At 34.9% G+C, this 11974-nt stretch overlaps 1 protein-coding gene across 4 annotated transcripts in view; it reads right to left on the bottom strand.

Annotated features, from left to right (window-relative positions):
- Positions 1-277: 277 nt before the first annotated feature.
- The window catches only part of LOC109535322 (cytosolic carboxypeptidase Nna1), an 18573-nt gene continuing 6876 nt past the window's right edge, over positions 278-11974 (bottom strand). Inside the window, exons 3-18 of one of the 4 annotated variants that reach the window (XM_048667258.1) lie at positions 9462-9602; positions 9228-9380; positions 8462-8691; positions 8112-8258; positions 6328-6448; positions 5650-5784; positions 4761-5041; positions 4538-4697; positions 4255-4482; positions 4104-4195; positions 2774-2975; positions 1706-1858; positions 1313-1455; positions 1086-1253; positions 912-1025; positions 278-613 (exon numbers count right to left, since the gene is read on the bottom strand). In XM_048667258.1, the coding sequence (XP_048523215.1) occupies positions 382-613; positions 912-1025; positions 1086-1253; positions 1313-1455; positions 1706-1858; positions 2774-2975; positions 4104-4195; positions 4255-4482; positions 4538-4697; positions 4761-5041; positions 5650-5784; positions 6328-6448; positions 8112-8258; positions 8462-8691; positions 9228-9380; positions 9462-9602 (2700 nt within the window). In that variant the 3' untranslated portion in view covers positions 278-381. Of the gene's footprint in view, positions 614-911; positions 1026-1085; positions 1254-1312; positions 1456-1705; positions 1859-2773; positions 2976-4103; positions 4196-4225; positions 4483-4537; positions 4698-4760; positions 5042-5649; positions 5785-6327; positions 6449-8111; positions 8259-8461; positions 8692-9227; positions 9381-9461; positions 9695-11974 lie in introns of all 4 variants that reach the window. The other 3 variants (XM_048667246.1, XM_048667251.1, XM_048667263.1) reach the window with 3 other exon arrangements.

Genomic DNA, 11974 nt, shown 5'->3' with positions numbered 1-11974 from the left:
ATAGTTTCAATAAATATTCAAATAAATGCAACTTCCATATTCAAATTTTACTCAGTGGCACTCTAATATTGAAGTCTTCCAAAGCTTTGGCACACCAATATCTCAGCCAGGACAGCCGAGATATTTTACCTTAACACATTAACGAAAAGTTGAAAACACTGCTAAAAATAATTATACCTACCCATCTCGTTTTGCACATAATTTTCATCTAATCTGCATCTATTCTCTAATATAGAATCGTTCTTTGGAATTAGGTAAAAGAAGTAAAACGCGTGGCCAATTCTCTAAGTTCGCACATTTATATCATTAAGTACAAACAATGACGAGCGACTAAGTTACATGTTGTAAAAACACAAGTTGCAGTTCTACAATTGGTCATCATCAGTCTCGTGTTACGAAAATCTTAGCGTTACTGAGGGCCTTGGCATTTTTCGAAAATTTCGGTTTACTATTCTTCTTCTTCGACTTTCCGGCCCCCGTAGCACGTTCTTCGTTCAGTCTCACGTCCTTCAGTTTGTCGCAAAGCAAACCAGTGGTGTCTGGTAAGCTCTTCGATTTTTTAAGACTGGCCTTACCGTTGGAATTCCATGATATTGCTTGCTGGCGTTTTATTCTAAAATTGCAACAATTTCCATGCACTTGCATTTTTTGCAGTTCAAAACTATCTTATTCTGATTATTGACACACAATCTAAACAATTCCAGACGTAAAGGGAACCAATGTATACCTAAGCCAGTTTAGGAACTTTTTGAATGCCAATTTAAATTAAAAAAATTATCCCCTTTTTAAATACGTTTAATCAAATGACATGCATTAAGCAAAACAGGCAAGCAAAAATTATTTGAACAAACACACACTCAATAAATTACTCATGGCCAAATGGCCCTATTGTCAGTGTTATAATATTATACCCATTTTGCGGCTTGGTTCCAGTCTTATCAGGTTTTTCACCACTGTGTTTTGACTCTTTTTTAACAGTCTTTTCCGATTTTTTGTTGCTTTTCTTCTGCGCCTTTTTGCTCGTTCTGCAAAGATTTCCATTTCAGCTTGAATGTTTCTCTTAAAAAATAAGCAACTTTACGTACTTTTGAGGCGAAATTGATCTGCTGGGAAGGAAAACCTGGCTGCCTCCCCAAGAAATCGGTGAATCGCCTTGACCCACTCCAAACCAAAGTTTGTTTTTTAATGTATAAAGTTTGGCTTGAACCTGCGCAAGTTGTGCGGTTATCTCACTTTTCTTCTCTATCAAAATCCTAAACAAGCAAATAAGCGAATTTTATTGAGTTAAAATATGATAACTGCTTGAAATTACTTGGGTTGTGGCGTTTTTGATCGTTGGGTGTTGATTTGGCATGGAATTTTTTCACTAGCTATTAAGTCAAATACTGAGATGCTGGTTTGGGTGATCGATGCCTTTTTATAAGTAACTTCACTGTCTGAGTGCTCTTGGAGAGCCTAGAAAAACACATTTTCAATAATTTCATTCTTTTATTATATTATTAATAGTTGTGTGTATTTCATTAAATATTTGAACTGCTTCAACTGTAGTTAAGGAGGGCTTCTGAACAATGTATGGACTCAGCACGTTATATTTAATGCAATATGTACAGAAAACGTATTGTTTATCAGATTGGTTAAATTCGGTAAAACAAATGCTTAAAAAAAAAGAATTGTTTATTACGCTTATCGGAGTTTTGCATATTACCTGAGCACGTTTTCTAATAACTTTCTTCTTCTTTTTCCTTTTCTTGAAAATTTTTACTTGCGACTTCAAAACTTTTCCTTCCTCATCTGATTCCGATGAGCTAATATAATACTCTTTGTCTGAAAGCGACAGTTTAAGGGTTGCTTTGCATATCTGAAAATATCAAAAATCTTATTTTTTTTGAACCTATGTTTATATTGACTCTGTCCTGGTACTGCTGGTGCTTTACGTGCAAATGTGCATTTACTTGGTTTTTATTTCTGCTCTAATCTTATCATTTGCATGAAAATCAGCAATTTAATTATCGATTTAATAAAATATATGCGTCCAAACATTGCTCGATTTCTTAGTGATTTTTGTCTGTTTCAATAAACATTTTCTACATTACTATGAGCCAACAAAAATATTACATGCAATCAATTATAATGCAAAATATTTATTTTGTAAAAGTCAGTCAACGGGGTGCAAATAAAAAACAAAAATCCATGTATTCTTTGTATTTATTTTTAAATTAAACAACACACAATATGCTGAATAATGTGAGTAGATGGCTGGTTTGTTAGCGAAAGGTTCTTATTTTTTACTGTATTAGTTCCAGTTAGATTGTTGGAGAATAGTTACTCAATGAAGAGAATTTAGTAGGATGACACATATTTGGCTGGTCTTACGCAAACTTTGGCAAACTAAAATAGTGATATGATAAACTGATTCTTGGCATTAATCCCGTTGGATTAATTCTGAAATTGAAAACACTTATGCGAAAATTGCAGTCACGAGTACTTAATTCAATCTAAGAAATTTGTGCACACTACTTTAAAAGTATTAATGGTGCTTGCTACATTAATAAAACATAAAATTACTGTTCGGCGTGCAAGGCAAGCCATATTCAGGGTGCAATCTTCCCCCATTATGTGACACATTCGGCATTTCGACCACAGTTAAACTTTGAGCTTTTTGAGGCTTACTCCAAATTACTCTTTGTTCAACTATCTGCTCGGAATCGCACTCTGGATGATCAATTTCATATTGCGTGTAATCTCTAAGTTCTAAGTCGTATTTGGTATTCACCGGCAAAGGTTTCCGCTGCGCTCCTGGGCTACGACTAGTCAACATTCTCAACTTGTGCGCAGACGAAGACTTTGCTGGTCGCGATGCTCTTTTGCCGGCAGCTGGTGATGGTGGTGGCGGTTGAGGAATCACAATTTCTTCCTCTTCATCCCTTTCTTCTCGCCCCATTTCGTCACTGCTGCTCGATGTGTCTCCTTCATCGCTAAATAGAAAACTTTATAAATTTTTTGCATTCATTTGCTTCAAAGGCAATTGAAATTCACTCTTGGTTGTGCTAGTGATTTACTAAATCAACCCAAAAAAAAGTGTTGCCATAAAATGGGACTAATGCGGAGAGGAAAGAGACAATCAACATTGGTGCAAAGGTGCATTTGAAAACGGTCGGAGTATTGGCTAAGAATCAAATCTTCTCCATTTTGTATAAATAATTATTGATTCAGTTTGATTTAAAAATTGTTGTAAACATGCATATTTTCTGATCATTTTGCAAATTTAAATGCTCGTAATATGCGCTTAACAAAGTACTTATTGCCTGTTTGATTCTTATGATAATACTGCCGTAAAATTTTAGTTGGACTGATATTACATTGAAACTGTATGACCGCATTGATGTACAGAACGTCCCAAAAATAAATAATTAAATCATTATTTTGCCTATCCGCGATTAAATGATTACTGAATATAAATTCTTCGCTTGAATAGAAAGTTGAATCTAAAATCCCAATAATGAACCAAATATTGAGTTTTTGAAAACCGTCCTTCGTTTTATAGACCTTGTTAGGTACAACTAACTAAATCTGCAGTGGAAACTTTTATCATAAACTACTACAATAATATCGGTCCGACTCTAAAAACAATGTGGTGAAATTGTGCTGTGAGGCTCACGGAAGACTTTACAAAAGCAAAACTACTTTTCAAGTTTACCTACAGTATTGGGTTGAGTCATCTTTTCAATTGAAAAAAAAAATGCGAATATTTTAGAAAATTTCCCGCTGAAACCATCACCTTTTAAAAACAAAGTTAACAAGATAACGTCTTGAATTGGCGTAAAACTATGCAAAAAACTGGATATTGCGACTAACAGAGACTTGTATTTTGCCATTAAAAAAACTGATCCTAGATGGACAATAGAACAAATAGCACAAAATGAACATGAGAAGTAAACAAAATATAAGTGAAAAACGCAGGCGGCAAACAGCATACTTTTACCATGTTCTTGTCACCAATAGTTGTTTTACTCTAGTGAGAATAGTTGCTAGTGGGATAATTGTGTGTCTAAGGTGCGGAGAGTGGGTGTTTCGACTTTTTGCCTATTTTCTTTTGCCTGTACCTCGAATAGTCGCTCAGGGGAATATTGGTGGGCTCGTCTGCGTTTGACCCTTCTTTGGTCAAGCGCTCGATAATTTTTGCACGGAGTTTTTCCTAAAAAGCACACGAAATCATTCGGCATACTTGCACAGTCCATATTTTTTCTCTCGTACTTTTCTGGGATCTTCGTCGTAGAAATCCAACAAAGTTTGGCAAAAAGACCTTCCCATCTGCTCATAATCCTGCGTGGTAAAATGAGTGTCGGTCTTGGCTCCCAACGTTGAACCAGCAAATGATGCCTCCATGGTATAACTGCAGGCAATTCCCATCATCCACATTACGACTCTTCCGGTACCTTCTTTGGCTTTTTGAATACGGAACTTACAGCTTTCAAAGGAAAACTAAAACGGTAAATTCCGCATATAATGAGCAATAAATAACTCATAAAACATGTACCTTGTCGGCAGTATTTTTGTGCAACATTAAAGGAAATACTTGCTCTTGTAGTCTTCTGTCACCTCCTCTCCTATTTTCACAACCGTAAACGAAAATGTTCTGTTTCCTCGAATGTGCGTGCAAATCGCAATATAAGGCTACACCACACTCTTCCAGCAGTCTAAAAATCCCAGGTTTGCCTCACTTTATGGATCACGCAAATTTCCATTTTATGCCTGCTTACCTTCTTACCATAAGCTTCGTATACCAGATTGAAGGATAAGCATCTCTCATCACAGTTCGGTATTGTCTGTTCAAGTCTTTGGCGGATAAAGAGCATCGGTTGTTGCCCACAATAACACCATCCGGATTCAACATGGGCACTATTTTGAAAATGAATTTGTCGCGTAAGTCTTTTGCCGGAGCCGAGTCTCCAGTAAGGAAATCCAGAATTCCTTTCATAATCCACGACGATGGCGTTTCTCCTGGATGAACTCGGGCTGTTAATACAACAGCTCGCTTTTTCTACAGTATGAGTTAAGTTTAACTTAAGACGTTGTACATATAAAGGCAAGTTGAAATTTTATACAAAACTAATTTTGAGGCAAAGCTGTTATGCAAACATGCCTTAAAACACGGTTGCTGTTAGCATACAGTATGGCAAAGTTCAATTATTCATTCTGCTTTCTTGTCGTCTGCATTTACTGATGAATGCTGGCGTTGATAAATGGAGGACATTCCTAATAGGTTTTTCCATTTTTTTACAATTTATAGGCACACTGCTTAAATTGTCATTTCAATGTTCGAACGCCGGTCTGTTTAAGGAAAAGGAAATACTAGCGATATTGAAAGTAAAAACCGTTTTGTCAAAAGCGAAGTGGATAAACATGCCCAACAACTCCTTGTGTTTCAATATACGAATTTCGCAAAAAGCTTAATACAAGACATGAGTTGGGTCTCAGCACCTAAAAAGCGATTAAGTAATGTAAAAAAATTAATATAAAGGTTTTATCGACAGTATTTTTCAAAACATTTTTGTTGTTTCCATATTTTAACTCCGGCTGGTTTAAACTGACGGCGGTTATTGCAAATTTTGAAAAGTTAGTTACAATTTTGGATTACGCTGAACTTACCTTAGTTTCACCTGGAATTTGAGGTGAAGTAATGGTTATAAAATAAACGTCGTTTCCAGCCAATGATCTGCACAATAAGCGCACTGTACTATATGTTTGCTTTACAGGGTGAGCTCGAATTTCCGCCAAGTGTTCCTAAAATTAATTTGGATTATTTGTCATAATTTATATTTGAAATTCGTGCATTTTTTTCTGGCATCACATACATATTTTGTATATTCAAAATGATGGAAAGTACGTTTTCAAAAAGATCTAAGAATTTTCTAAAGCGGTCGAAAAAACGACAAAATGTGAGATGTTTTAAGATTTGAGCATTTTTAGCGCGGTATGTTCCTCATTAGTAGGAACAAACGCCGCTCCTTGAAGCTTTAATATTATTGTTTCGGAGTTTCATGAGGATTAAGAATGTCTTATTAGTCGAATTTTAGAGAGTAACTTTCTCAATTTAATGCTCTTGCAAATGTGCCGCTCTTGAATTTGCAAATGTAATTTAACTATTCCGACTAATCATTTTCGCAAAGTTTCTGCATTCAAGGTCCGCTTTATTTGCTTCTTCTACTTCTAACTTGAACTCTCTTTCACCGATGGAGAAAAGTACATTCTCTTCATTATAATTTTCACATTTAGTATATTAGAACTATTTTCCACTGAAATGCTTTAACTGAGTAAAAGCCTTACCTGAAGATCTGAGTACGTGTATGGATAGCAATGCGCCAAGTAAACTTCGTCATCGTCATGCGGAAAAGTGACCGTAAATGTTAGCGTGTACGTCTGCGGTTGGTCTGGATCTTCGGAAGTTCTGCAAATTAATAACCAACGATTTCACACAAATAATTAAATAGAAGTGTCCTGAGTTTTGGCCTGGTTTTTTGAAGTGTTATAACTTCTTTTTAATGCAAACTTTCTATTGCTAAAATTAATGCAAAATGATATCTTAAAAGTTGAAGATCTCATTAAGTCATTGGTCTAGAATTTTTAAATTTTTGTGGTGGGTGTTTCGCATGACTAAAGCAAACCTCTTACTCATAGGGCAATGACTGAAAAGCACTCACTTGGCACCACCCAATTGGTGTGCGTCCTTTGACTCAAATACTTGCCCAGTCACCTTCCAGCTATTGTGCGTCACACAGCATACTTTAACCGAAAATAAACCACCTTTGTGCCAAGAATTCAACCAACAGGTAGCCAATCAATTGTGTCATTAAGGTCATTTGTCAAATTCTTCGTGTCACATCATCACCTCATCTAACATTCCGCGATAACTTTTCAATGAATCAATCTAAATCAATCACCGATGTTGTTTACACCGCTGCTCACAATGGTGATCTGGATAACCAAACGGTGACATTGGAAAAATCGAAGCCTTTTCCAGAAATTAAGGACAAAATATTTGGCTACTATGTCACCAAACTTGATAATGAAGGTAAAGAAGCTGGAGCGGTCCCGTCCGATGTTAAGGTACTTTACTTGTACAAAGAGAAAGAAATTGGAACGGAATCGGAAGTGGTTTTGGAGTCTGATACCATTGCTTTGCAGACACGGGAAGTGAGAACGGCCAGCATGAATAGCGTTGTCAGAAAACTGATGTGTTGCTTCAGCAGAAACGACGATTAGAACCATTTAAGAACAAAATAATCACTAATAAGGAACCATTTTTTCAATACACCAATTATTTTAGAGACTTGTTTTATTGAGTTAATTGATGATTATCTCTTTTTTTTTGGTTCATTTCCGCTCGAGGCTTTTCATAATAATTAAACTTGGGCATTGTTCAGTTTATCGGCTCTTCAAACCATCAGCAGCTTGCAATTTGCCTGGATAATAGCTGGATTGTTCGCACTTACCTTTAGAAATTCAAAATTAGGCAATTTATGTGGTCTATCGTGAACAAAATTCGATTAATTTTCATTTTGAGTACAAACTGTATAGGTATGTAGGTCAAGTCGTTTTTAGGTGGATAATAGTTTCGATTTTCTGCTGCCCTGGCTTTAAGTTTAAGTGGAATTAAAACAGATGATCGACACATGTTTATAAACGAATTGATAAATTGTTAAAAAATAATTATATTGTTGGAAGCAATAACACCTCATCGGGAAAGCGCGGGGTTTTAAGTGGTTATTTAATTTTTGCACATTAAACACAAGCCAGTTAAGATAAATGTTGCCGATCAAACAGGAGAGTTTTCGGCAAAGCACAAGGAAATTTGGCTTATTCCTGCTGATATTCAATTTGGAAGTTCTAAAGTTTAAAATTTCCAGATAATTGATGTTCACTATACCGGCAGCGTCTCGGCCGCTAATGACTTATCAACACGCGAAAATATCGTAAAAATGTTCGTTTAAGCAATACTGAACTGAGCAACTGTGCTCTTCTTTAGCTTACCCAATTCGGCTTTCGTATTACGTTTCAAATATTATTTAATAATAAAAAAGGAAAGTTTTTCAATCAAATAAACGACTTACACATTGTCGTTGCAAAAGTAGGTAATATTCTGACCACATCTGTTCCATCCAATAGAATGCATTTGCGAGTCCTTTTTTGAATACATTAAGGGGCGCATTCCTTCGTTGTACAGGCTGCTTTCTTTTGAGCAGTTTGTTATCGAAAATCTGCAATAGCAAATGTTCCACAAAATCTTCAATAAAATAAATACTATTTACTAAATATAAACGAGAGAAAAATTACGACGCCTTTAAATATCGGCACATATACGTTCCATCCGTAAAATAATTTATTTAAATATTACTAATATTAAAAAACACAAATTCATGCTAGAATGCAAAGAACTATTCTTAGGACACAATTTCCTTACCTATAAAGAAAGTTTCTCTTCATATTCGTCACTCGAAAATAGAACCATTGCATGTGCCTGTTGGTGTAAAGATCAGCTCTAAGATGCAATTCGTAATAGTTTGGAGTAATTCGGATCGCTCTGGCCAGATTTCCAGACTCAAAACGGGATTCAAAGCGCAAACTGTCATCTTCGGGACAAATGTTTGAGGAGAGGAGGTATCGGCTGCCTCCAACACTCGATCTACTGAACTGAGCATAGAGGAAACCCTCAAGTATTATTTCAACTTAAACTTGCAACTCTTTAATATGAGTAAAAGTGAAGTATGAGTTGAAGATAATTTCAGTGGTGATTTTGATTAGGAAACTTATGGGTGTAGATATATTCTTAAAGCGTTCATTTTGCGCAGGAATAACAGATTAACTTTTCCGGAAAGCTTTTGAAGCTTCTGCTTAGAGTTGCAAAATTTCGAGATTTTTTAAGTTTTTGTTTGTCGCCATTATTTTTTAAGCGTAAAGAATCAGTTGAAAGGATAATCAAAGCATTTTAACCCAAAATTCTGCTTCATCCAATAATCATTTCCCGAGTTACCGGCACGTTTACCTTTAATGGAAAATTAAAAAACCCTGAAATTTGCAACTCTATCGATCATCACCTGCAAGCAGCTCACGACACTACGGTTCCGGTAACTTAAATTAATTTTTTTCTAGCTCAACACCTTCTTGCAAACGTGCATTTTCGCTAAATGAAGAACTTAGTCCTTAAAAAAATAGGCTTTATCACTCACATAATTGACTGCACTGATTGGCGTGTATTGATAAACTATCACTCCAAATTCTTCGCCTGATGGTTTGGGTTGACACTCATTTCCAGTTACTGAGTAATAAGGCTCAGGAGAGGCAGGAACGTAGTTGATATGTTTAATTTTTTCCTCCAATACCTGGAAAATAGAATCCATAAAATAATTAAAAACTATTTAAAAGTAGTATTTTTAAAATTTGAATCAGACTACTGTACTTACTTGGCATTCTGTAGGCCATCTTGGTGGTTGCAAAATAAATGCAGTGTCTCTAGCAGCAGGAAAGAGTTCTTTCAACGGAAACGATTCTTTGATTTTGATGCGCAATTCGTCGTCATCTTCAGTAATTTGGCTTTGGCAGGTCTTAACGAAAAAATTAGAAAAATAACTGTTAGATGCGGTCAATTGGGGTGGAAAAAGGCACGCCTGTAAGTTTCGCACGTTTGTTTCCAAATCTGAAAAAAAAATCGGATTTTTTCAAGCTTTTATTTAAGACTTCTAGTCTAAATAGTGCTCTAAAAATATCCCTCTAAAAATAAGCCCGCCTATTGTTCAATTCACGGCCAGTCTATAGTTTCGTTACTGTAAGAAATTTCGTCGGAATCATGCCAAGTCGGCATCATCGTAAAATTAATTTATTGCATTTGTGGAAATTGCGAATAAATGATAGTGCAAGGACATCGATTTGATTTACCTGCAGGAAATGATAGAATAACCACGCATTTCTGCATCGAAAACGCTGTGCCAAAATATGTGTAAATGACTGACACTTTCAGTGTTTACATTTCTTGCAAAGTTGCTTTTAGCTTAAGGCTTTCTAATTTTAAATTATTTATAAACGAAATATGTTCCAAGTTATTGCTCTGTAGTAAATTACATTTTCGAAAAAAATGGGGTTTTTGTTGAATAATTATGAATAGCAGAGAAACTCAGTAGCAAATTTAAGCCCGGTTTAAAAAAATGTATTATTATTTTTTAAAATTTCTACTGTCTTGCATTAGTTTTCCAGCTGAAAGATTATTTATAATAAAAATGACCTGATTCCTTTCATTTTGATTAAAATATTTATTTTCCATACACTGAAATACATTTTCAATGCGAATTGTCGAACCAGAATTGTCCATTTTGATATATTGAATTGTTTCTGGAAAGCTGTTTGTTATCGTTTTGCGCTCAAGCTTTCAATTGTTGCACAAATTCCGTTTCAATTCCGAACAAATTGCAAGCAAGTACAGTATTTTTTGGTTGTATATTTTATTTGTTAACATGGTTATTTAGTTTGTTAACAAAATTGATGTGTGTGTTTTTTTATTATCAACATTTTCTTTATCATTATTGTTTTTGAAAAATTATGCGAAATTGGAAATTTGGGTCAGTCTTCAAATTTGTTTGTTTTTATATATTCCATCATTTTAAGAGCACTATTTATGATATTTGTATAAATTGAATGAAAACCGCCTTTGTCCAGCTGCCAAAATCCACTTTGCTTCAATGGATAATATCTACGAGCGATTTATTCAAAATAAAGAATTAATCAAAAAAGATGAGTAAACGCGTGTCCATTGCCTTTCAAAGAATTGCGTCATTTTGTTAATTTAATTGTACATTTGTAAATATAGATCCCACGCCAAACACATTAGCTTAATTTTCTAGGCTTAGAATTTGGCTCCGGCTAAATGGAATTTAAATGATTTATTGAATTTCTTGTTTACACCGATTTTTTTCAGTTTTCGGGAGTTTGGTGCAATGCACATTCAAACTTTAATCGATTTACACGTGCAATATTCTAGCTAGTTTGCTGGTTTTCTTCGAAATAACTGCGAAATATTGGCATTTATCAGAAATGCAATTAACAGTTTCTAGGGGTTAGAAAGTTTGGTAAACACGTAGGTATTCAAGTCGAGTGTTGAACTATACTCAAGTTTGGTCAATTATGGATTTTTTAGTCAGAAAGTTTTGAAGGCACCAATAATTTCCGCAGATATATCATGTTTTTGTAGTTATTCATTGCATATCATACACTTCTGTCTTGGTCTTATTCAGTCAATTTTAATGTTGCCCTTTCAAACACAAGAAGTTTTCTTCGGAATAATGACCATTTGTAGTTCGATGCGATTTGATATTATAAATAATTTTAAATCGCTGTCCTTTTCACTTTTTATTTTTTTTTCGTGTACAAATTAGGAGCCGAAGAACAGTCCTAATAAAAACTCAATAACAGTTAAGTTCTTGTGGCCAAAAAATCACTTTTTTCAACCCAGTACTTTATATTATCAAACGATTTCTGTTGCAGTACTTTTGACCCAAAGTATTCAAGTTACAAATATACAGGGTTGCTCATTAGTGCGTCAAAGTGCGATATCTCAGTAAATATGAACTTTACAAGAAAATACGTCCTACGAAAGTTTTTCATGTTTAAAAGGTCCACATTCTAAAATTACTTTCCAATATACGGGGTGTATCATAAACGTGTGGTAGTTACCAACTTTGGTTTTTTAAATGGAACCGCCCCTTTTTTCATTCATTTTCAGATTTGTCGTCAAAATTTAAGTTAAGTTTGTGTCAAACGTTTTACCTGAAAAATTTACGATTTCCGAGTTATTCGTAAAAATGTGAAAGTTTTGACAGCTACTGGGTTCCACAGAAATCGATGCTGTACACTACCCGCTGCGAATTTTGGAAAACAGTTTTCAGCGATTCTAACAGAACATCATGATCTACGCGTAGATATGTTT

The sequence above is a fragment of the Dendroctonus ponderosae genome, unplaced genomic scaffold, assembly GCF_020466585.1.
Source record: "Dendroctonus ponderosae isolate FM_Combo_2020 unplaced genomic scaffold, Dpon_F_20191213v2 Dpon_F_20191213_1, whole genome shotgun sequence".
NCBI lineage: Eukaryota > Metazoa > Arthropoda > Insecta > Coleoptera > Curculionidae > Dendroctonus > Dendroctonus ponderosae.
The sequence above is the reverse complement of the archived record's forward strand: the minus strand, read 5'-3'. Positions and strand labels throughout refer to the sequence as shown.